The 25,113-nt window shown below is 42.9% G+C and overlaps 1 protein-coding gene across 4 annotated transcripts in view; it reads left to right on the top strand.

Moving 5' to 3' along the window:
* The window catches only part of FN1 (fibronectin 1), a 55,401-nt gene that overhangs the window by 7,664 nt on the left and 22,624 nt on the right, over positions 1-25,113 (top strand). For all 4 annotated transcript variants that reach the window (XM_062579114.1, XM_062579116.1, XM_062579115.1 and 1 more), the window contains exons 7-24: positions 551-751; positions 1,237-1,416; positions 2,859-3,035; positions 3,968-4,120; positions 5,987-6,115; positions 7,794-7,937; positions 10,273-10,394; positions 11,708-11,885; positions 12,046-12,222; positions 13,899-14,027; positions 14,150-14,239; positions 14,800-14,994; positions 16,426-16,698; positions 20,070-20,336; positions 21,904-21,998; positions 22,483-22,651; positions 22,950-23,036; positions 23,478-23,669. In XM_062579114.1, the coding sequence (XP_062435098.1) occupies positions 551-751; positions 1,237-1,416; positions 2,859-3,035; positions 3,968-4,120; positions 5,987-6,115; positions 7,794-7,937; positions 10,273-10,394; positions 11,708-11,885; positions 12,046-12,222; positions 13,899-14,027; positions 14,150-14,239; positions 14,800-14,994; positions 16,426-16,698; positions 20,070-20,336; positions 21,904-21,998; positions 22,483-22,651; positions 22,950-23,036; positions 23,478-23,669 (2,958 nt within the window). The remainder of the gene's footprint in view (positions 1-550; positions 752-1,236; positions 1,417-2,858; positions 3,036-3,967; positions 4,121-5,986; positions 6,116-7,793; positions 7,938-10,272; positions 10,395-11,707; positions 11,886-12,045; positions 12,223-13,898; positions 14,028-14,149; positions 14,240-14,799; positions 14,995-16,425; positions 16,699-20,069; positions 20,337-21,903; positions 21,999-22,482; positions 22,652-22,949; positions 23,037-23,477; positions 23,670-25,113) is intronic.

The raw sequence follows: 25,113 nt of genomic DNA, 5'->3' as shown, positions 1-25,113 counted from the left end.
TCAGTGTTATTCAGAATGGTAACTGGGCAAAAACTTTGATTCAGAGTTGAAAAATTCCAGAACAGAGGAATACATTTATTTGTTCTTCTGCTTCGACAATGAAGAATTCAAAATGAATACTTCCTTTTCCTTGCCTCATCCCCCTTACCTTCTAAGTACTTGTTATTACTTTGTCACTGGTCTTTGGTTTTTTTATTGTAGACTTCCTTCAACTAAAATACTTTTTCCAAAGAAAACCCTTTCTTTTCAGCAAGGCCCATGAAAACCAGGCTATGCTTTTAGTCCTTCTTAAAGACACTCTGCAGTAGTAGAGGCTGGAGGCTGTCATTAGAAGTGGGAGTGGTTCTTTTAATTTCGGAATTTGGTAAATGGAGCTCAAATTAGTGCTTTGAAAAGGAATATTCAAAATGCGTCTGGGGGAGCTGAAAGTGTTGTACCTTAAACTTGACGGAAAGTACCTAAGACTTTATCTCTGCATTTAATTGAAGTGCTCTGTTTTTTCACCTTTGCCTGGTATCTAGTTTCACTTTTCTCCTGTATTCTGCCACAGGTTCTGGCTCTCCTAGCTTCACAAATTTGCAGACTGCATTGTACCAGCCCCAACCTCAACAGCCACAGCCTCAGCCCTATGGTCAGTGCATAACTGATAATGGAGTGGTGTACTCTGTGGGTATGCAGTGGCTCAAGACACAGGGAAGCCAGCAGATGCTGTGTACCTGCCTGGGCAATGGAGTCAGCTGCCAGGAAATAGGTATGAGTTTGTTTTGTGCCTGTTCAGTCCAATGAGATATTTGGGATTGCCCTGTGGATTAACTTCAATGTAAAATCTCTTTAGTGCATATATCAGAAGCCTCTTCTGAGGAAGACAAATACTGGAGAAAGGTAAAAGGGGGAAGTAATAGCTGTTTTGATTATTTGAAGCCTGGCTCTGTAGGGTACAAATTTCCCAGTGAGTTATATATAACCTGCGGGGAGAGAACAGCCCTTGGGAAGCAGCACTAATAATTTTACTCAAAGCAAGCTGCAATAATATATGTTTGGAAAAAGAATGTAAAAGAATGCCACAGCTGTGGGACTAAGTCTTCGGTTGGTGTGTATCGGCCCAGGTCCTTGGAACTCAGTGCGGGTTCACAGTGGCCGGTGATTTGGCCTGAAGAGGCTATTGATCTTTTGGAGCCCCAGGACTGGGGATTGCTTTGAGCCAGAATCTAACGCTGTGATTTGTTTGTGTTAAAGCTGCAACTCAAACGTATGGTGGCAATTCTGGTGGAGAAGCCTGTGTTTTGCCTTTCACCTATGACGGGAGGACTTTCTATTCTTGCACCACCGAAGGCCGTACAGATGGGCACCTCTGGTGCAGCACCACCTCCAACTTTGAGCAGGACAGGAGATACTCCTTCTGTACAGAGCAGAATGGTAGGTTCCTCTCTGAGGATCTTCACGCACGCATGGCCCTCGTGAGCAGGTGGTAGAAGGAGCACAGCTCATAACAATGGGCTGTTGGAACAGTCCTGGCAATCTGAGGGGACTGTAGGCACGCCCCAACAGCAAGGCAGCCATGTGGGCAGAAGACTATCTAGAGTCGGGATGTTTTTGTGCTTTTGGCCATCTTTAGAGTAGTCAGGGTGACAAACATGTAGCTTTTGAGTCCTGTTCTTTCTCTTTCCTAAACAAACCTTAGAACAGGAGTTCCTAGTCAGGGTGGTTTTGAGGCTTTGGCCCCAAAGACTGTCTTTTCGCTTGGCTGAATTGCTAGAGCCGATGCCCATATTAGGCTGCAAAGGAGAGGCTATCCATGGAATACAATTTGTGCAGTCCTCTGTCACTCCCTCACTCTTGACTCTCTAGCCAGGGTTGCCATATATAGCAGTAATCCTAATGTGGTTTGTGATCACTGTGATCAAGAGCTGGTGCATGACTAATGCAGCTGCATTCCCTTTTCTGCGGATGGTCGTGCTCCCTTTACAGCACAAACTTACCTGTGTGGTTACATTTTCCGGAAGGCCCATCAGACATCAATGGAACCATATCCAGGCAGCCTCCTCTGGGATCTGACCTTGGAGAGAATGTGTCTGAAACTTCTCACATTTGCAGAGGAAAACTCTGCTTACCCTGCATAAATACTGCTATTCTTCAGTTGTGCTTTTCTGAAAAAAAGCCAAGCCCTTCTCTCCAGCATATATAATGTTCTCTTAAAAAAAAAAAAGCCTCTCCCCTCCTGGCCTCCCCCAACATTCCTGTTTTAGTGGGACTTCCTGTGATATACTGTGGGAATGAGAAATATCGATATAGAAAAACCTAAGCAAATGATTCCCTTTTCTCCATTACTTGTAAACCAGAGTTGCTCAAGAGGTGAATAGTTCATGTAGATTAGATTCCTCTTTCCACTGCTGCTTGCAAAACATGAACATTCCAACCTGCAGAGATTTTGTGCTTGTGCTGTTGTACGTAACCGAGTTGTAACCCTTTCCTAAGGACTACAACTTTACTTCAAGCCAAAGGGCACAACTGAGTAATAACCTCAGTGAGATTACTTTATTACCTGGGCCTTAGTACGGAGGGTCTGCAAAGCCACTTCCCAGACACAGAAGGCTTTAGTTTTCCCTCTTACCCATGAATTCCCATGCCTGGGTCCATCAATTCTTTCCGCAGCAACGTTTGAACTGAATTGACCTTGTGCAAGGTTTATGTTTCCAGATCTGAATTAAGTTAAGTCAAGGAGAGAGGCTGGTGGGTAGTATCAGAAGAGCAAACAGAGAAAGGAAAAATAGCATTGGTGGTTTGGTTTTAGCTCTTCCTGCCTTTTAGGAGAGAGCACAGGCTTGATTTGCATTTTTTACCTTTTTACTTTTCTACAGTATTGGTCCAGACACGAGGTGGCAATTCCAATGGTGCATTGTGCCACTTCCCTTTCCTGTATAACAACCGCAACTACACTGACTGTACTTCTGAGGGACGGAGAGACAACATGAAGTGGTGTGGAACCACTGAGAACTATGATGCTGACCAGAAATTTGGGTTCTGTCCCATGGCTGGTAAGACTGAGAACCAAAAATGGATTATGGGGGTACTTATAAAGATTCTTTGAGCTGCAAAGTAAGGAGCTGGCTGTCATTGACTGGGTTATTGATGACTTCCAGCCAACTGCTTCCCAGCCCAAAACACTTTAAGGAATTTAAGTTGTGTTGTTCTTTTTTTTCCTTGTTTTTTTCCCACTAATCAGTTCTGACAGACTCAGGCAGTGCAAGGAGAAGGTGATTTTCATTACTCTTTTGCTACCAGCCAGTGGAAGACATGGTTGGCGGCTAGTGCAAACTGGTGTAGATTCATTAGACTGCATTGTACTGTAGCGCTTTATAGGAAGTGGGCTTTGGGGTTTGTATCTGCTAAAACTTCATCGCTCCTCACTTCCTTTTGTCCAATGTGTGGATAAGGATAAGGATGAGAATGTGCTTAATATCAGTGTGTTACCCTGGAAAAGTCAGCAGTGTCAAAGTCAGTATCATGGCCCATTCCTACAATCCATGCATGTCTCAGTGAGTGGGTTTATGGATGAAACGTACTTAAAGGGAACGTGACTTCCAGTTTTTAAATGACAGAGCTCTTGTAAATCAAGGCGGTGCAACCTCTGAGCCCTTCAACAGCTTGTGAAACTCAGGTCTTTAAATAGCTATGCTCATATAAAGGCATATATGTAACAAGAACTGATTCATTCACCCAGCATCTCTTGGACAGTGTACAGAAGTTGCTTCCTGTAACTCTCTTTAGAGAATTAAAATGAATGAATCCCTAGGAGGGGTATGCACTTGGAAAACACGATCACCGAGCAAAAATGGTATTCGAAATGGAACTGTTCCTACAGCTCCCTTGTTAAGATGCAGAAAACACTGAATGGTATGAGGAAGCTTTGCAAATGGTCTGAGCCTTCTAGCCATGTAAAGCATTCTTTTACTCTCTTCTCAACCAGCCCATGAAGAAATCTGCACAACAAATGACGGTGTCATGTACCGCGTTGGCGACCAGTGGGATAAACAACATGACATGGGCCATATGATGAGATGTACTTGTGTAGGAAATGGCCGTGGAGAGTGGACTTGCATTGCCTACTCCCAGCTCAGAGGTACTGTTTTTTACGTTGACATCACATAGTCTGCTTTGGAAGTGGGAGAAATTGGTTTTCCTTCGATTCTCATCACTGGGGAATTGGAGCCCAGACTCATATCATATATCACCAGGCTTGTCTGTGGCATAGAGGGGGAAATCAGAGGGGCTACATGAAGCTCCTCTCTTGTTACATGCTGGAGAAGTACAGATTCCGCTTTTATAGGTGAGGAAGCAGAGAAAGCACAATTAGCCCGATCAGTCAGTATCCCTACCTCCTTTTGTCTACATTTAGGCTTTGGTGCCATTGTAGCTTTATGGAGAGCAGAGGTATTTCCCCCTCTCGTGAACACACAAGGCCCCAGACTAGTCTGAAGTCTGAGTGCAGAGCTGTCTGTTTTATTGTTCTGCAGTGCAGTTTGCAATTTGTCTGTGTTGGATGAATCCCTTTGGCTAATCTCGGCGCTGTCCTGCCAACTTTTCTTATGGATTACTTTTATTTATTTACATATTTATATAAGTGGTCCAAGTGAAGAAGTGCTTAAACAACACCAAAAAAAGACTTAAAAGCACAGACATTTGATCATCCTACAGCTAGCTCACAGCATTGGCTTTGTGTCTGGAAAAGGCGAGCGGGGGGTGGGGAATGCTGTCAACACGCCAAGAAAGGGCTCGAACACCACTGCTGAAACGGGATATAATTTATAGGGAAAAGCTCACTCAGACTTTAGGAGGGGTTTTTTGTGCACTTCCTTCAGAACAGTGAGAAATGCGTAGCTAAAAGTTGGTCTCTGAAGCTCCTTTCTCAGCATAGTTGTCTGCAATTTCAACCCTGACTTAGAGGTCTCCCTTAATGGAGGGGTGAGGAGGAGATTCTGCCATTTTTCAAAAGGCATAGGTTATCTAAGTAGGGCTGTTAAAACATAGCAACCAGAGAAGGTCCTCAGCCCCCACTGGACCTGTGGTGTGGGAAAATATGATGGGGAATGAAGGCCTGGGATTTACTGAGTCACTTCCCCAAGGACAGAAGGCCTGAGACCGAGTCTGAAACTGAACTTAGGTCTCTTGGGTCCTAGTTAGCAAAACAACATGCTTCTAGAGTGGTTTTCATATTTGTTTTGCCTGTCTTTGCCTTGCTTTGATTAGATTGCCTTTAGGAATTCTGGGCCAGATCACAGGTTGCCATAGCCTCATTGACCCCAGTAGACTGATACCATTGTATTTCAGCATGGGGTCTGGTTGCTGCTTTTTGAGTTCAGAGCTGATTAGCAGGCACCAGTAGCATCCTGGACATAAAATACATCTGCTCCTCTCTTTAGATTACAGCAAAGTGTGGCAGAGAGCTGGCAGCATAAAATCAGTGAGGTGCAAGCATCCTTATGGTATCTTTATGAATTTGGGGTAGCCCTTTTTTCCTTGCATAGCACTGATGATTTTGGCCATACTCACCAAAGTATTGCTGTAGACCAATATTCTCAGATGAGGTAGTGAAACAGTTAGCGTACTGTGTTATCTTCCTTCACGTGTGGAAAGTCTGTCATAGGGATCAGTCAAGCTGTTCTGTAGTTTGAATAATGCTTAGTATTTTGGACTGCATCCTACGGACCGTTTTGCTGCAAGCGGTGCTTATTTGCACACTGCTGGTAAAGGAACTCAGCAGCAGCGATGTGCATGTGCAGCACTGGTCTGTGATTATCATAAATACTGGAAGTGCTCTTTTGCAGGGATGGAGCTTGTCATAATTAGCCTCTGTAAGCTGATCAAGGGATGGAGCTTGTCATGGTTAGCCTCTGTAAGCTGATCAAGAGAAGGGAACTATGTGCTAAGCAGAAAAATTTATCTTTGAGCTCTTGCTGACAAAGTATCTCTGCTCTTTCTCAAACAGACCAGTGCATTGTGGATGGTATCACCTATGATGTGAACCAGACATTCCACAAGCGTCACGACGAGGGGCATATGCTGAACTGCACGTGCTTTGGCCAGGGTCGGGGCAGATGGAAATGTGATCCTGTTGGTAAGTTGCCAGCTATTCCTGCTTGCCGAACACAGGCCGTAGCTATGCAAGACTTGGTTGTGCTATGGTGAAAATGGTGTGTGAATCTGGACCCGGTGTTTGCCCAGTTTCTGCCCTGAATTGCACAAGTGGCAAAGTATTAAGGTTGTGTTTGTTGGAGGGTAAGTGATAGAGGAATCATAGCTCTAAAGAGGTGAACTTAGGTTATCAGACATGCAACAGAAGTTGATGATGCTGCAATAGCAGTGGATAGTGGCAACATACCTGTTAAAAGGTAACACACTCTAGTGATTGGGATAACAGGGTATATTAGGCCCACACTGGGCTAAATTGACTGAATTCTGGTATCTGAACTGTCAGCTGGGTAGGTAGGGGTCTCCAGCTGAGTGCTGATAAACCAATATGGAGCTAGGTAGTGATGCTAGAACCTGTTCTTGCTTCCTTTCTTTCCTAAATTATTTTGTCTCCTCACTGAACTGAGAAAGGAGTGCTAGTATATATGAACTTACCTTGGACTAAATTGCTTTTCTTTTTTCTTGTTCTTTTTTTTTTCCTCCCTTTGGCTGTTCTTTGCTCTGGCAAGGAGAAAGCTCAGGATGAGAACACATGTTAATAGCACTCTGGAGGCTAGCTAAAACCATCGTGGTTCTGTGCAGGAATAAAGAGATTTCAGCTTCTCTGCCTCCCCTTCTTTACCCAGTAAACCTATATTGGAAGATAACATCTGATTGTTTGTTTGATTTGTAGTTACTAAATCCAAAAGAACTTCGAATTGTTGCCAAAAAAATCTGTTAGAAAGTACTAGTGGTTAAACTCTGCTTTATTTACAGTAATATGTGTATAGGTTCAGTGGAGGAACTCAGATTGTAATGCTGTTGAAAAATTACTTTTTTAAAAAGGAGGATGGGGGGAGGGAGTTCAGCAATCTTCAAAGGTGCTGTTGATTTAATTTTTGTTATCTCTCTAAAGTAAGCTTCTGTTTATCCAAACAAGCATAGTGTTGGTTCTCACAGAAAATTTCCATTGAGCCAGAAATATGAACTTAGGTCAGAGTAGGAAGTGTATTGAAGTGCTGATGCTGTGCTGTATTTACACAAGATAAGCTGATTTCAGGATTTGATCTATCCTTCTTTGGTTCATATATCTGGAATGATTCCACTGCAAAATAAGTGGTCACTTCATACTCACAGTATAACTGGATTCTACTGAAGCCAGGAAGAATATTGTCATTGATTTCTTTGAGAGCAGCATGGTTCAGCTTTGGATGAGAGATGAACTCACTCAGTTGACTGGATCATAATTGGGTTCCACGATTATAGTGAAAAATAAATCCTTTCTTGAAGGACACTCTTCCCTCCCCCTATGGACTTTACTGGGAAGCTTGCCAGGTGGACCTGTCCTGTACATGCCTGTACTTAACAATAGTTTAAGAAATGTGTCACTACTGAATTAGTCCCCCAATATCTGACTTAACATGTGCAGTGATATATCAAGGACCTTGATCTGAGATTCAACTTCTGTTGCCCCTTTCTTTATATGTAGTAGTATTTGCAAGTAAACATTAGTGTCACCTTTTTTGGAAAGGATGTCTTCTGATTTTTGGCTTTGACTCTTTTCCCTCCCTCCCCCAACAATAATTTCAATAACACACGGTGCTTTAACTCTTTTGTGCCTTTAGATCAGTGCCAAGATTCAGAAACCCGTACCTTTTACCAGATTGGAGATTCGTGGGAGAAGTACGTCCATGGTGTCAGATACCAGTGTTATTGCTATGGCCGTGGTATTGGAGAATGGCACTGCCAGCCACTGCAGACCTATCCTGGTAAGAAACCCAACAAATAACTTGTCTTCTGAGCGAGATCCAAGGAAAGTATTCCCCATCCTTTACCTCATCAGCTTTCTGTACATCATTCCATATTGTTTTCAACTCCTAATAAGTGAAAGTGATTTCTGCTGTGTACCACAAAAGCAAACACTTGATTTCTGTAGCTTTCCAGGCCTCCTAATGGTTTATAATCTGCAGGTGCTCTTCCTTAGCAGTTCAAGTGATCTTTTTGGCTCCCTTTTAGAACAGAATCATTTCCTTACCCTTCTTGGCGGATACATACAGGTGTCATGTTTAGAAAGAGGAACCCAGGCTGTTCACAGCTCTCCTGAGGCTGGACTTCATTTAGAGAATGACTATGAGTTCACCCAACCTGAGTTTAGATTGCCTCTTGGTATTTAGCAATATCACATCTGCAACCTTCAGTTTCTATTGCCTAAAACTACTACCCGTATGGTCTTTTCCCACTTACTGCAGAAGCAGAATCTACCACAGAATGAAGCCTTTTCCCTGATCATTGCCCTGAAACTAAATATTTGAACTTTCATTTGCCCAGTCAGTTCCAGGAAATCTTTATAGATACAGTCAATGCTTCTATCTGTTGGTTTGTTCTGTTTCTGTTCCCTGAGCGGAACATAAGAGGAGTCTCTTTACCTTCCCGTTTAAGGTTGCAACTGCCAAAGTCTTACTCCGAATGAGATGAAATATTAAGACTATATTGTTGTGGCTTCTCTGCTGGGAGGAGAAGACTATACTCATATCATTTGTTTCCCTATTCAACTCCTAGCATAAATGTGGAGGAATTTGATCAGAACTGCATATGGCATCTTCAGTGAAAAGTGATTCTCTGTTTTCCTATCAAGACGGGTTAAAGAGTATTAGTCTGCTCAGTAGCTTCAATGTATTTATCCTCTAAGAGCCTTGTGAGTTTGGAGAGAGAACCTGAGGCTGATCATCTTGTGCAGAGAGAGGGTTTTAATTTAGGGGCCTCTGCTATAGGAGGGGACTAGCCCTTCAAAGTCTGTTAAATGCCTCCCACAGATGGCTCAAGTACCTCTTCTCTATATGACTGGCTTTGCATCATATGGAGGGTCTTTGCTGCCACACGGTATTGAGCCAGACTATACCCAGCTGCTTTTCTGTCTGTGGCCATACGACCTGTGAGCCAGGGATGAGGAATATGACACTCAGCAGGCAAACCAGAGTCTGCCTTCCTTAAAATAGGAAGCAGGCCTTCTTTGGCTTTTTTTTTTTTTTTTTTTTTTTTTTTTCCCAGAAGTTTCTTAACTGGGGCTTTTCTTTGACTTTTTGTCAGACTGCTAAAACAAACATCTCCTTGAGCTATGTGAAATATGCATGCCTCCAGACTGGAGACCAGGGCTTTGGGCTTTCTTTAGACAAAAGAGTGACTGAAGATGTGTAAATAAACCAAATCTAGTGTTTCTGAATGTAGGTTTGGGGTTAGGTGAGCTTTGAAACATTCTGTGTGTGGGCACAGGTTTGTTTGGCTTGAAGTCCTGTTAAATATGGGGCAGGTATATATGTTACACAGTTGTCCAAATAAACTATAAATGGAAGTGTGTGTATGTAAGAGGTCTTTAATGGCTAAAGACGCACACTCACCTGCAGATTCTAGGCTGCTTATTGCTGATACTTTCTGAGACTCAACATGTGAGCGCAGCGCTGCTAAGCATTCAGGGAGACCTCCCTAGCAGAGAGCAAGAGGAACTAAAAGGAGAACCATGGGATCATAAAACCTTTCCTTCTCTATCTGGAAAGCTCTAGGGAAAAACATGCTTCTTGGGCCTAATCTAGCCAAATGTGTAAATAGAAGAAATCAGTAACCTTAAGTATTAGAGCGCTATTGAACTTGTATTTTCATGTGTTTATGGGCCTGATCTGTCTCAAGCCTTCTGATTTGGTCTGTGTGTAGAAGACATACCTCATCACCGATGAAGTGCTTCAGAGTCATGAAAATCCAGTATTTCAAAGTAACTGATTAGGAAATGTAGCAAAAGGCTAGTGGAAAGACTAGTGTCCCTTAGCAGGGAGTACTTGAGATGAGATCAGGAGTTTGTCTGTTTGACTATTTTTCTCACTTCAGTCTTCTGTTTTATTGATGACACGTTCACCCAAATAGCACATATATAGCTAACTCCACCACAGCATATATTCCCTGATTCATCAGTTTTCTGTTGAGCACTAAAAGCTTTAAGCACAGAATGAAAGCATGACTTATTTCCAATATGTGTAGTGGGCTACACACTCTTCTTCCTTTTTGACTCTACAATAAGGCAGAAGGAAAATATTTTTATTATGTTGAAAATTTCAGGTGCAACTGGACCTGTTCAGGTGATCATTACAGAGAGCACAAATCAGCCGAACTCCCACCCCATCCAGTGGAACGCACCCGAACCATCTCACATCACCAAGTACATTCTGCGCTGGAGACCGGTGAGTGCCACGTTCATCTGGGCTGATAGCTGCACTCTGAGCTCCGGAAACACATGGTTCTTACAAACACAAGGCTTTCAACTGTGGAGTCCTCACTTAGTTTTTCTTTTCAGTGAGAACTCACATTTCATCATGAAGATTCCCCTTTTGTCCAAAAAATATTTTATTTGGCCTTTTTTAGTGGCCAGAAGAAATGGCTGATGTTTTCAGCGAGCTTTAGTTGCTAATTCAGCATCCTTGTCCTGTCAAGGAGAACAGGATCCATCTCTGAGGATCAAAGATGACCAATGCTTTATAAATACTTGCTGTTTTCATGCAGGAGCACTACTGGTCGCTGTTTATGAATGATGTCATTAACAAAAGCACTAGCACAATAAACAGGCTAACTTCATATTCTTGCTCACTCTAAGTAGTGTAAATCTATATGAGAGTTTCCTCATCCTAAGAAACACTGTTTTAGTACCGTGTGCATGTCCAGAGGCAACCAGAATAGTTAGGAGGAGGTAAAAATGTGTAGGATATGAAGATATAAAGAGCCAGCATAGGATTAAACGAACAGTCATCTCTCCTTCCGTACTCCAAGGCTGGTTAACCACTGCTTGTTGGCTTAGTCACATTTGAGGAGTGATTCGCTTTAACCGATGCATATGAGCTGTGTTTAAGTTCCCCAGAGGGCAGTTTCACAAAAGACCGCTTAACGGTTAAGAACACTAGTACCTCAATGTTGCCTGTTATCAAAGAGAACAATAAAGGCCCTGATCCAAAGCCATTAAAGGCACTCAAGCTTTTCTACAGACTTAAGTGTATCTTGGATCAAGGCCTGAGAGAAATGGACTTTAAAGCACTGGGGTAAAAACCTCAGAGGATGGAACCTGATTTTTAGAGCTTCTTGAGGAGTTTAAACACAGGGTAGGAGGGAAGAACTGTTCTGTATATTGTTTTCAGATGATAGCTTAGTGTGCTGTTGTGAACAGCCTTCTGATAGGCATTTTCCAGCCATTCCTTATGCCTTATTGCATTTTTGATAAAGGTATGATTTTAGTGTATACACTACAAACAATGCTCCTTTTAAAGTTCAAAGCTAGATTGCTTTGGCTTTACCCCAGTAAAACTTAATGACCCAAAATGCTACTAGCCCTGCTTCCTGGCATGCATTTTTCATCTCCTTTGACTTGGCTTTATGTGCATTAACTGTTCTAGTCTTTTGTTCAAATATCACAGTACTAAGTAACTGTGTGCAGGTTAGATCACTGGAAACCTGCTTCTTGCAGGCTGTGGAGTCTCTTAAGCAATGAGTGTTCTGGTTTTTGCAGAAAAATGCTGGGAAGCACTGGAAAGAAGCCACCATCCCTGGTCACCTGAACTCCTATACCATCTCAGGCCTGAAGCCTGGTGTGATATATGAGGGACAGCTCATCAGTGTTCAGCAGTATGGCCACAAAGAAGTCACTCGCTTTGATTTTACCACAACCAGCACCACAGCAGTGACAAGTAAGTCAAACAGTGGGCTGGGAGTGATACCCAGTAATACCGCATCTCCCCATGTGATAGTTTTGCTAGTTTTTGTTTCCCATTGATGTAGTATTGATGTGTATTAACTGGGCTGCACAAGTGGCAGTAGTTATTTAAACCTTTTTCTTCTCTTTTGTAGGCAATACTGTTTCAGGAGAAACAACTCTTCTTCCTCCTGTGGTTGCTACTTCAGAGTCAGTCACTGAAATCACAGCCAACAGCTTTGTTGTCTCCTGGGTTTCTGCTTCCGACACAGTTTCTGGATTCCGTGTTGAATATGAGCTGAGCGAAGAGGGTGATGAGCCGCAGTATCTTGGTGAGACAGTGTTTGCGTCTGCTAGACCGCTGCATCGCTTAGGGTAGATGGCTGTTTTCTGTGACAGTCTCTATACCCAGGGTTGAGAGTGAGGATTTCACGAACTCTTAAGAAGTGTGATTAAATTGGGATGTAAGAGTGGTTGCACTAGCTCAGTTTCACAGTCGGTGAAATCTTGTTCATTGTCCTTTCTCTGTCAATGGCCATAAGTTCATGCCCAGGGAAGGGTGTGAGAACAAGGCAGGTATGTAGCAGTACTGCAATGCTCTGAGTCCTGCAGCTGAGAGCTCCCTGAGCCAGAGGTAGTGTCCTTGCTTTAGTAAGTGTGGATATTTTTTTTCTGTTTTTTTTTTTTTTTTTTTTTTTTTTTTTTTTTTTTTAAGATTCATGTCAACTTAGTAGCTTCCACAGTATCCTGAAGTGAGCAGCTTTGCAGCTGAAAAGAGAACCAGATTTGTGTTCTTTGAACCTGCCACCTGGCTAGTTTCCTTTGCTACCCTTTGTCCTTCCATCGGAATGGACAGAGCTATCTTTCCTATTTGCTGTCTCTTGGCTGCTCATTATTTCACAGATCTGTCCTAGTCCACTCTGCCAGTTATTTTGTCTGAATCAGATTGTGCTTGCTTTAGATAACGTGGTGTTTTAGCTAAGCCAAGAGGCTAGTTAAAGGCACTGGACTTGCCTAGGAATTGAACCCCCTTTTTCTATGTCTACTATAGAGCCTGTGTCCGCACACAGAACTTCATCTTAATCTTTTTCCTTATTTCCTTTCTTAATGATGGTAATAGCAGTATCTCACAAAGACTAGAAGTTAAAACATCTATTATGCCATATGTGTGATAGAAGAACAACATGAAAAAATGAACAATAATTTTTTGACCCAGTAACTCTCCCCAGACTGTTGCCCCTGTCGAACTCGGGCTTAGGAGTAGGAGTGGCTTACAGTGGGACTGCCAGCAATGGCACAGCCTTCCCTGTCTGCAGTCTGACTGCCTAGACAGCCAAGCTGCATTGCTCAGCAGCTCCTAAGTTTATCTGTCTGCGGGCAGAAATTTTAAGACAAACTGAAGGCAATTCCCTGTTTCCCTTAAGATGCTTGGCTGCCATCTGGCCAGAAAGGAGCTACTTCATGGGGAATTTCCTACATCTGGAGTGTAGGTGGACATCTAGGGGAAGGGATGGGGGGAGAGAAGCTTATCAGTCCTCGTTGTGTCATTCATCACCATTCAGGAGTCAGTTTTTCCACGTGAGCTTTTCATGTGAAAATTCTTTCAGGTTTTGCTGCATCAAAAAAATGTGGTGGTTATAAGTGTAAAACGAGTACTCGACTGAGATGGCTAAAGGTCAGCAGAGTGCAGTGGGGTACTGCCCCAGTTTCCCTGGGGCCCAGCAAGGGCCATATCATACCGCAGCACTTGCAGTCCTACATGTTGCCTGCCTGCTGAGTGTAGAGAACTGTTCCAGCTCTTTACACAACTCTTCTGATGTGAATATATATTACAGAACAATCACTCTTTTATCTTAAAGAACCTCTTACTCAGCCCACGCAGGAAGAGAGGTCTCTGTTATCTCACTTGGTGAGAAGACAGGAGAATTGCTAAGGTGCTTCTGTTTTTTTTTTTTTTTTTGTTTGTTTTGTTTGTTTGTTTGTTTGTTTGTTTGTTTTCCTCCCTTAGATCTTCCAAGCACAGCTACTTCTGTGAACATCCCTGACTTGCTTCCTGGTCGCAAGTACATTGTTAATGTCTACCAGATCTCTGAAGAAGGAGAGCAGAACCTCATCTTGTCTACTTCACAGACTACAGGTAGGTGTGGGTGGGTGTTGCTGCACTTTGAAAGCAGCTCTTCAGTGAATTATTTGCTCAATAGATTTTTTTTTTCACATCACATCCTCACATTTGCTGTTCTCTGTTATTCCATTAAACAGCTCCTGATGCACCTCCTGAGCACACCGTGGAAAGTGTAGATGACACATCAATTGTAATTAGCTGGAGCAGACCACAGGCTCCAATCACAGGTTTGACTAAATGAACACATTTATCTTGCACTTCTGATGGAATCTGAAATGTAGCAGGAAAAAAAATGTAACTCTGGGCTGGAGGGTGGGCATGTTAATTCTGCTAAGTCTAGGAGTCCCAGCTGGAAAGCACATGAGCAGTCCAGCGCTTGCTTGGCTGGGCGTACAGCTGAATGGGTTTTGCCGTTTGAACTTGCAATCCAGATGGCCGGATGAAAAATGATTCCTACTGGATTTGGTTTAAATAACCAAGCACCATGACTTTCTCTGTGTAATTGTCATGCAGACCATCCCATACCAAACAAGAACTACATAGACCATAAATACATATGTCTAAGCTCAGGAATATTCTGATCCAGGTCAGATTGTGCATTTCAAGGCGTTAAGAACATATGATCTGTAGACAGGACTTCAGCAAAGGGGAGCCACAAGTGCCACTTAAGTTCAGGGTTGTTTTTATGAAGTCTCAGTGGGGAGATCCATTTAGTTCTCATTTCTAGTGTTCCTTGTGCTGGGTTACTGATTGTGTCTGAGGACTAAATATACCTCTCTTGCTTTAGGCTACAGAATTGTCTACACACCCTCTGTGGAAGGCAGCAGCACAGAGCTCAACCTGCCAGACACTGCTACCTCTGTAACGCTCAGTGACTTAATGCCAGGCGTTCAGTACAACATCAGCATCTATGCAGTGGAAGAAAATCAGGAGAGTACTCCTGTCTTCATCCAGCAGGAAACCACAGGTGTCCCACGCACAGGTAATGGCCAGCGTGTTCTGGATATCAGTAACTCGGGAGGATTTTCTGGCAGCACGTGGAGCCAAGTAGCCAATTAGTATTGCTCTAGTTAAATGAGTTGTGCTGTTGAATCCTTGAATGGACTCTTAATGCTGTTCTCTTTTTTTAATTTTTGTTTTTATTATAAACATCACTGATAATGAAGTTCTGTAGCAAAGTCTTCTCTCTTAGGGACTGACACAGGCAAGCCACTCCTTTGCATTCATAGCGTTGTAAATACTGAGGGACTAGACTGCAGGGATGTCAAAAGATTGGTTTTTGCATTGTAAGGCAGTGTCTTTGGAAAAGAAAGATCAGAATTTCCTAAGTTGTCCCCGGGGGATTATCCTAAGAGATCTCACAAGCCTGGTAAATCATTTTGCCTCAGTCCATGGGCTGCAGATGTTTAAGGCTATATATTTAGATACCACAATACAAATCTGAATGGTTCACCTGACTCCTCCCTCTCCTTTCAGACCTAACCGTTATTTTCCACTGCAGTTAATGGGGATGGGAGATTGCTCAGCATTGACTGATGTGCCGAAGTAAGACCATATGATCTAAACATGAGGCATGCACAATTGAAAAAATACTGGCTTCAGGGTTCTTGAAGTAGCTGATTGGGTTGAACAGCCAAACTAAAAGAAAGATGGTGAAATAACAGTGATCTGATGTGGTGGCAATGGAATTTGATGGTCCTGCAAGTTGCAAGCACATCCCCTGGCAAGCAAATGGGGATTTACCAGGCATGAACTCAGCTCAGCCATTTTATGGTTTGGCTTCTATCTTCTGAAAATGTGCTTTGGTTAACTTCAGGGCAGTATCAATCCTAATTTAAAGCAACCTAATTTGAACATAGGAATTCAATGATGCAGTGCTGTGGGCCAAACAGAGCAAACTGGATTTTCTTTTTGACTCCAGTAAGGCGAGATAATCCCCTGTATTTGTTTAATTAAAAAAGATGGGTTTAAAATGAATTGTAGACATTCTAACCAGGTCATGGTCATTTTTAAAACACTCATTTAATTTTCAAAAAAAATGATTTTAGTTTCCAGCCTTTGGAGTACTTTTTCAATCTTTTGGTTTTGTGTATACTTGAAGTTCTGCAGCATAGTGCGTCTAGTTTTCCAGTTCTTTTTGTGGCAGCAATGTATCATCTATGGCTCAAGGCATAAGGTACTTAAAGCCATGTAGTATCATTTTGAATGTGCAGTCTGCATAAATATTGCCCAGGAATGTGTGCATATGCTTAAGGTAAGGTTACCATGGTGTCTTTCTAGCCAGTAAATATTCTTGGGCTATCAACTGTTCAGTAAAAACTCCCCTGTTTTCTTCCTTACCATACTCCTGTGACCTCTCCTGCCAATGGCTCAGGACTCGCTCCAACACTCTGTATGGTCTCTCTCTTCTCAGATGAAGTTCCTTCACCCAAAGATCTGCAGTTTGTGGAGGTTTCTGATGTCAAGGTCACCATCATGTGGACCGCACCGGAGAGCACAGTGTCTGGCTATCGGGTAGAAGTAATCCCTGTCAATCGCCCTGGCCAGCATGGCCAGAGACTACCTATTACCAGGAGCTCTTTTGCTGAAGTTGTTGACCTGCTCCCAGGAACAACCTATCTCTTTAAGATCTTTGCTGTAAGCCATGGCAGGGAGAGCAAACCTTTGACTGGAGAGCAAACCACCAGTAAGTGTCTTTCCTTCATACTTTTTTTTAGCCTTTTGAAGTGAATATTTTTGTTGCTTAGAAAAACATATATAAACAGAGCACTTAAAGGGCAACAGTTCTAGCCCAAGAGGTATCCCATAAGTAGGATGACAGGGCTGGGAATTCGTTCAGTCAAACAGTGATCTCTTCAGCAGATTTATACTCCTCCAGGGCTTTCCAATGGGAGTTTAACTCTCATGGTGCTTTAGAACAATTTCATATGGCTGGAATTCAACTTTTTTATTACTGGCTGAGAATTGATGGGCCCTGTAGCTTTTTTACAGCACAGATCACAGCCTGTGATTTCAAGGATGCCTCAGGGCAGATTTCAGTATGACATAGGAGCATTGCTTAGACTACTCTGAAAATCCTTATCTCCTTCCTGGCAGTTACATACCTATTTGGCTCCCACTATCTTCAACAGGAATTCTATGCACTAGTAAGGACAGGACTTGTTGTTGAAGGAACTGCATTTCAGCTTCACCCGACCGGGCTTTTCACAAACTATCTTGTAGGCTACCGTGCCACCCCAGCAATTTCTGGGTCATCCCAGTGACATCTGGGGAACTGGCTTGCAGTGATCTCAGTGTCCTCTGGATAAAAGCCACAGAGTGTGTATTTTTTGGCAAGGGTTGTGCAGGATCTCTCAACCTGGCTGCTAACCATCTAGTAGCTGTGCAACATATCACCTGTGTGAGACAAGGTGAGAAGCAGAGTTTGCAGTCTGGCAGTCGTTGCTTTTTGCCCTTCCGAAGCACAGAGAACAAAGGAGCAGTAGCTGGGTGAGATGTAGGTTTTCAGCGGGAAGAAGAGTTAGCATCCACTTTTTCTGGTTGTCTCTGTTCTTTCCTGATCCGGAAGAAGTGGGTCAGACAACCTGGGACATGGTGCGCTTGAACAGATACCATTTATTTAGTGGTAGAAGAGTGACACAGGGTTAGTGCTATTCTTTGACTAGGTCACATTATTCATAGGGCTAAAATTCAGTTTCCTGTGTCATCTGCTGTTCTAACACTCCTCAGAAGCTGCTCTCCTTTGAAAATCCACCCTAACACATGTATAGATGAGAGGAAAGGAAGTGTGGTAACTTACATTTCAAATAGCTTGGCTTTTTTCAGACTGTTCACTTACATCTGTACAGTTGGGGGCCGTGAACAGAGATTCTCCCTCTTACCACCTCCCTTGACTGTGTGGGCGGTGTGGAGTCCTAAACTTTGTCCTTTGACTTAATCTGATTTGAGTGCAGTGCAGATGTGAACACCCTCCATCTGCTTTCAAGTAGGGCTTTTAAAAGTGAGGATGTGTCTAGGAGTCTGAAGTCTGTTGAAAACATTTTGAACAAGAAGGGCTCAGTTCAGCTAGATCTGTACGCTTCTGTGGCTGCTCCCAGGAGCCTTGGCTAGGCATAGAGCCCCTCTGAAAATCTGTACGCAGAGGTGTACATCAGAGCATAGACACTTGATTCAGACAGCACAGGCCTAGTAACAAATGTCTGGGATTGTTTTCCATAGGCTATGATCATCCTCTTAACTGCTTTGCCTAAACCACATTTCAGAAAGTATTCACTTAAATTGCATCCTGTAATCGAAAGTCCTGGGAAAAAGAAATCATTTAGAGTTCCCAAGGAAAACCCTGCAGCAAAAGTCTCTTCCCACAGTGTAAATGCAATTTGCTTTTTGGCCTTTTGTTAAAAGCCGTGTACAAATAAACTGTGTGTGTGCGCGAGTGTGTGCATGTGTGTATGTGGCTTTTTATCATCTTTTCCCCTTTACTATAGGGAGAGGAAGTGATAAAAGCCTAACAGAGCTGGCAAATTACATTGTGCAGAAAGGAACTGACTGTAGGCTACAAACCAGAGAAAGAAACAATCCTTGTCATAGGGGAATTAACACAGATTTAAGTAGCAAGAAAGGATATAGCTGATTCCCAACCTCTTGATTGGAGATGAGCTTAGGGAGGGTCACATTTGTTCTTTGCCCTTTGGGACTATCTCTTTTCCATCTCTGGAAGTGGCAGAAAAAGGGAGTCCTCGCTTCCTCTTGCCTTCTCCTCAGCCAAAGGAAAAAAGGAAGAAAACAGTAGCTTTTGGGGGCAAAAACTGCTTTTCAGTAAAAGACTGGGAAGGCTTGAATCCAAATTGTTCTAGGGAGAATGGTTGATGAAAGCTACTTTAATCACAAATCAGGAAAAAATAATTTGTCATCAAAAAAAAAGTATTAATAGAACCTCTTTTCACTGATCTTGGTTTCAACATATGATTGGAGCCTAGAAAAACTGGGGAAACTTGCTGGGTTGTTGCCATAACTTTCACTGCAGCTGGGACTACCAGGGCCTTTGGTGGGAAAGAACTGCCAAAGTATCTCTCTGGCTCAGACTTGTCTTACAAATGGCTCAGCCACGGGTAGCGACACTCTGTGATTTACTGGACTTGGTACAATCCTAAAAAAAGCTATGTCACTTCAAGCTTTTGTTTGTGGTTTTCCAGGCTAACAGCTTCAGCAGCTTCCCAAAGGCTGCTCTTAATCCAGAGGTAGTTATAAAAGGGGAGGAAGTCTGATAAGAGTCACTGCAATAATCCCATGGGAGAGATGAGCATGCTTAGAATTATTTTATAATGAATTCTGTAGTATGATTATTTTTAAGTAGATCTGAGAAGTATTTTTCTCCAGAATCTCATTGACTGCTATTTATTTCTATATTGAAATGGCAAGGAATGTTTTTTATTTGGATATTTTTTTCCTTTTGGAAAAGGAGTTGGTGGGGAGTGGCCTGGGTAAAAGAATTGAAAGAATAATTTTGTTTTTTTTTTTTAAAAAAAAGCTAAACTAAAGTAAGGCTTCCTTGCCTGTATTGAAGAGTCTAACTGAACTAATTTTTTAAAAAAATAATGCTGAGCATTCATGAGAAACCACAGATTCCCAAGGGCTGTTGGGTCAATCTGTCTCGGCTCTGCTGTGAGCCCGCCTTCCCCATGGGGTGGCGTGTAAGGCAGCGACCCAAATCAGCGTGGCCCAGAACACGCTCATCTGCCTGGCTCAGCACTCAGTGCTGTGTGGTGACTTCTGCTTGGAGCCCCAAAGCGGGGTAGGTGCATATTACCTGAAGATTTGGAGACATAGGTATAGTTATTTTGATTCTAGTTCCATCTGTTCCATGGTCCCCTTCCATTTCTCTTCACTGCTGTTACACTTATGCCCTAAATGAAAAATACAAGTTCCAGAGCCTCACTTTACGCCCCCGCTTTCAAGTGTGGAAGCGGTTCCGCTTTGGAAGCGGGGATGACAAGCAGGCATGTTTTGGCAGGAGATTAAGCTAGAAAATTCACGCACATTATGCTTTTTCTTCCCTAGAGCTCGATGCCCCCACCAACCTGAGATTTCTCAATACTACGGAGCACACGGTGTTAGTGATGTGGACGCGGCCTCGTGCTGTGATCACAGGCTACCGACTGACTGCAGGTCCCACAAGAGGAGGCCAACCGAAGACCTACAATGTGGGACCTTCTGCCACCAAGTACCTTCTCAGGAACCTGCAGCCGGCCACTGAGTACACAGTGTACCTTGTGGCAGTTAAAGATGACTTGCAAAGCAACAGAGAGACTGGGGTCTTCACAACTTGTAAGTACAATAGGCACCCATTCCTCTTCTCTGACGCCCTGGCCCTTCTTCAAAACTGCAGGCATGTGCTGAAAGGGGCAGTTGTGTCTTGGCTCACAGAAGAAGCTTTTGGATCTGACATACCAGCATAATTTCTTGGGAAATACTTCTTGTTCTTCTCTGAACTATTTGGCAAGGAAAAGGTTATTTGCATCAAAGCTTTCAGTAAAAATGTATTTCAGTTTTCGGTGATTAAAAGCAAAAATGGAAGCTCCCTACTAACCCATCAATTCTGAGGAACTGAAAGACAAATTTAATTTTACTTGATTTTTCCAGTTGTTTGGTTTTGGAATGACAAATCAAGGGGAGCAAAAACTCCCATAAAATGAGCAAAAAGCCTATATAAAGCTAGCAGCAGTCTCTTACCAAGTCCAGCAATACCACGTAAGGCAGATCAACTGCAGATACAAAAGCTGACCCTAACATTATATTTTGCCTTTTTTCCTCTCTTTAAATTTCAGTTGTTCATACTTATACTCTTTGCTTGAAAAAAAACAAGTGAATTGTAGCAGTAAAGAATTCCGTAAGAAACAACAAATACTTCTAGAAAGAACAAATAGATTCACAGTTTAAATAATGATGAAGCAGTCGTATAAACTAACGAAACTCAAATGAAACACCTCCATTCAAGCCTAGAACTACATCCTCTTTTAAAAGAGCACAAGTTTTTTTTATAACAATGTGGAATTAAGATAAGAGTTGACACTTGACCAGAATAATACTATTGACCTTGGCCAGGTTACCCCCAAGGTCTTCTGACTGACACACAGCCTTAAACACTTAAGAAAAAAAAAAAAAAAAAAAAAAAAAAAGAAAAAAAAACACACTCAGTTAGGAGATGACTGGGTGTCTGAGATCAGTGATGCATTCAAATTCTGGTCAATCAGAATGAAAACAGTCCAATTTAAGACTACAGATGAATAAACCAAGTCTTTTCGTTATTAATGTGGTTAATCAAATTCAGTGGAGCTGTTTAGACCGATTCTGGGGTATGCAAGGGCTTCTGTGATGCTCCTGACAAATATGAATGAGCCCACAGACTCAGACTGTTTGGGGGCTCCGTTTAGCGATGTTGCCCTCAAAATGTTGAAGGTGTTGGTGAGGGATGAGACGGTCCTACCTAGGACAATTGAATGACAAAAAAGGGTCTTGCATTCTATTGATTGAATGGCATATGGTGCACGAAGGAAAAAGCTATTTGAGGAAACGTTTGTTTACCATCCCAAGAACAACAGTCCCCCAAATATTGGGATTAGGTGGACAGAAGACTTACAATGCCCACCTCAGTATTGATTTTCCTCAGGAACAGAACCAACACCAGCTGTGATTACACTATTGGCATGCTGTGCCTATCAAAGGCATCTGCAGACAGAAATTGTCTGTCAAATTCCCCCCAGACCACTGGATTGTCAAGAGTAATATAATTCAACATCTTGCTCTTGTTGTTTGGGCTTTTATGGGTCAGGTTTTCCAACTGTTCAGTGCCATCACAGCAACCAGATTTCAGCTCTGTCTATTCACTTCACAGATCAGCCTGTTGGCTCTGTTCCTCCTTTTAACACTGAAGTGACTGAGACTTCTATTGTCATCACCTGGACACCTGCCCCAAGGATTGGCTTCAAGGTAGGAAAAAAACCAAAGTCCTGTGTCTCTTTTCCTCTTGCTTGACTGTGGTAGAGAAGATCAATTAAAGCTGATGTTATGGACCACAGTGAAGACAGTAGCACAAAGGGAAGAGGTGCAAAAGATGTGCTGCTTATAGAGAGCAGGTCTAGGGATCACCAAGGGCAATGCAAGTAAGCCCTCTGGGCTTCAGGTCAGCTTCAGTCAGTGACCATTTGTAACAGAGTCTTTCCCTCCCTTGTGGTTACCTCTCCACAGTCTGTGTAGTGGTGGGTCCATGAAAGCTTATACTCCTACAGAACATCCTCCTGGGATAGGAAACAACTGCACTTGAGCGTAGGCTACCTAAAACATAAGTTTAGGATTAACGGTTGGCATGAAGCATACAGGCCCGTGCTGCTCATGCTGGGTGATGCATCAGAACGCTGATAGTTCTGCGATTGGCGTGTCTGAGACTGAAAAACTGTTTGCGGCTTCTCTGCAGCTGGGTGTGCGCCCAAGCCAAGGTGGAGAGGCTCCCCGGGAGGTGATCTCTGATTCTGGCAGCATTGTGATATCCGGCCTGACCCCTGGAGTAGAGTACACCTACAGCCTCACAGTCCTGATGGATGGCCAGGAGAGAGAGTCTCCGATCATCAGGAGAGTGACTACACGTATGACACGCTTGTTTTTCCATGGTTATTCCTTACATGTGCTTCCCATATGCTCTCCAGATGATTGACTATCTTCTGGACATGTTCTAGTCCTTTCCTCTGGTCTTTGTCCAGGAGGTGTTTGCCTTTTGGGCATATAGGTGATAATAGCACTGGTTCATGCAGTACAGGGACATAACTTCAGGAGAATCTTTGTATCTAATTTTGAAGGGTGAGAATACAATCTGGGGGGAGAGAGTGCTGAGGGAGTTCGCATGAATCTGTGTCATTAATGAACTATTTGTCTGAATGTTTGCAGCATTGTCGCCGCCAACCAACCTGCATCTTGAGCCCAATCCTGATACTGGGATCCTGACAGTCTCCTGGGATAGAAGCACAACTCCAGGTAACTATGTAGCGCTCTCAGTATGCTTGAACCCTCTTTTGTACTAGAATGGTAAAATTTACAGTGTTTTGCAATTCATTAAGCAGATTTTTGTGGGAAATTTGCTGCTGAGTCACTTAAGGGAAAAAATATATATTTTTGGACTTATCTAAGGATATGATTTGCAGTTAAATATAGGTTGCAGTAGGACTCTTTATGCTTTACATTCCATGTAGAATGGTATTTTGGAGTATGAATGTGCTTAGATATTTCAGAGATGTTTTAGAGATTTGAAGGATTTCTTCAACAATCCCCACTGGTTTAAAAACAGTCCAAGGAAGGAAAAGTAAAATAGACCAAAAATGTCTGGCAGTGAAGAATGAGTTCATGCCACTGACAGTAAGCATGGGATTTCTGAAACAATTCAAGATAAACTGATACATACTGATTTATGTATTTCAGGCATCAGTGGGTACCGAGTTACCACTGTTCCTACCAATGGGCAGCAGGGTTATACCTTGGAGGAAGTAGTAGATGCGGATCAGACCTCTTGCACCTTTGAAAACCTGAGCCCTGGTGTGGAGTACAACGTCAGCGTTTACTCAGTCAAGGACAACCAGGAGAGCACCCCCATCTCTAAAACCATCACGCAAGGTAACGAAAGGGCGTGCAGCAGCTGCTGCCATTCAAAGACAAATTGCTGAGCCAGAGAGCTCCGCACTGCAGAACTCTCACTACTGTGGTAGAGGGCTTAAACATCACATTTAATCCCAAGAAACAGAATAGCTACGTGCCTGGCACTGACAGAGCAGTCTATACCCCTTACATCTCCGCGTGGGCAGCCTACGCTGTCTGTCCATGGGCAAGGAGTGTAAGGGAGATCTGTCATATCCGTATGCTGAGCTGGAGAATGATAGAGGTCTGGCCTGGCTTTGCAGTACCGCAGCATCTGGAGCTAAGCCAGTGGTCATGGGAAGCAGGAAAGTGGGGTACGAGTGGGAAGCAAGCAAAGTAAGTTTTGGCAGCATACAATGGCAGAAGATCACTTCAGCAGGAGGAGGGGAGAGCGGAGATTGAAAGGTCCATCTCCGTAGCACTTCTGGGACGCTAGCGGTGTGTGTTGCCTCACACTACATGCTCAGATGACTGCAGAAAATCCCTTTGTAGCCACAGTAGCAAAATGAGTGTCCATCTCCCCCAGATGATTTGATCCTGTTTTTCTTTGTGAGGGCTTTGTTTGTTTTTTGTTTCTGCTCAGCCCTGAAATGATGCCAGCTATTGTGTTTGCTTGCTCTTATAACACTGCTTAAAAACTTCCATGCTTCACTGAGGTGCTGTATGCTCCCCATGGGAGAACTAATATTGTGATCCTGCATAATTGAAGCAGTGATAGCTTTAACCCTTCCCCATCTTCTGATGGGGGGAAAAAAGAGCTAAAAATGTATGTCTCTGGCTTTTAGCACTCTTTAAAGGTGATATGATACATGCATTCCATGTGGATAAACAATGATTTTTGCAGAAAAATAAGCATTTTCAGTATTTATTCTGTAAAAAATAAATACAAATTCACAGTAGGGCATTAAAATAGAACATAACCACTCTTATTAAAGTCATTCTTTTTCAAAATTACTATCCCATAATTCCTTTTCAAGCTAACTTGTAATGATCCAACAGAATGGATACTGAGCCCTCCATCTTTGACTCACCTATTGGTATCTGATCCTGAATGAGGAAGAGTACCCATTTCTTCCCCCTAATTTCAGGATCACTCTGCTGAAGTTAAAGCCAAATCCTGTGGCTTAAATCAATAAATCAGTACAAATTTATTGAGTTGAGCAGCTGAGGGTTTGGCCTTTTTCGATCAAATGCAGCTAACACCCTCCCCCAATTCTGTTGGTCCTAACATGCAGGAAAAGAACAGCTTTGCTATAGAAATAATATCCATAGGAAAAACAATCATCACAGCTGTGCATGTTTGCTGTGCAGAAGTTTAGCCAATATATGAAAGGTTAGTAAAGAGGATCCTAACTCAGTGGCTCAGCTTTGAGATTTTAAAAAGTTTAGCTCAGAAATCCAGCTGCTTGGCCATGTCACATGC

The sequence above is a fragment of the Rhea pennata genome, chromosome 6 (genome assembly GCF_028389875.1).
Source record: "Rhea pennata isolate bPtePen1 chromosome 6, bPtePen1.pri, whole genome shotgun sequence".
NCBI lineage: Eukaryota > Metazoa > Chordata > Aves > Rheiformes > Rheidae > Rhea > Rhea pennata.
The sequence above is the reverse complement of the archived record's forward strand: the minus strand, read 5'-3'. Positions and strand labels throughout refer to the sequence as shown.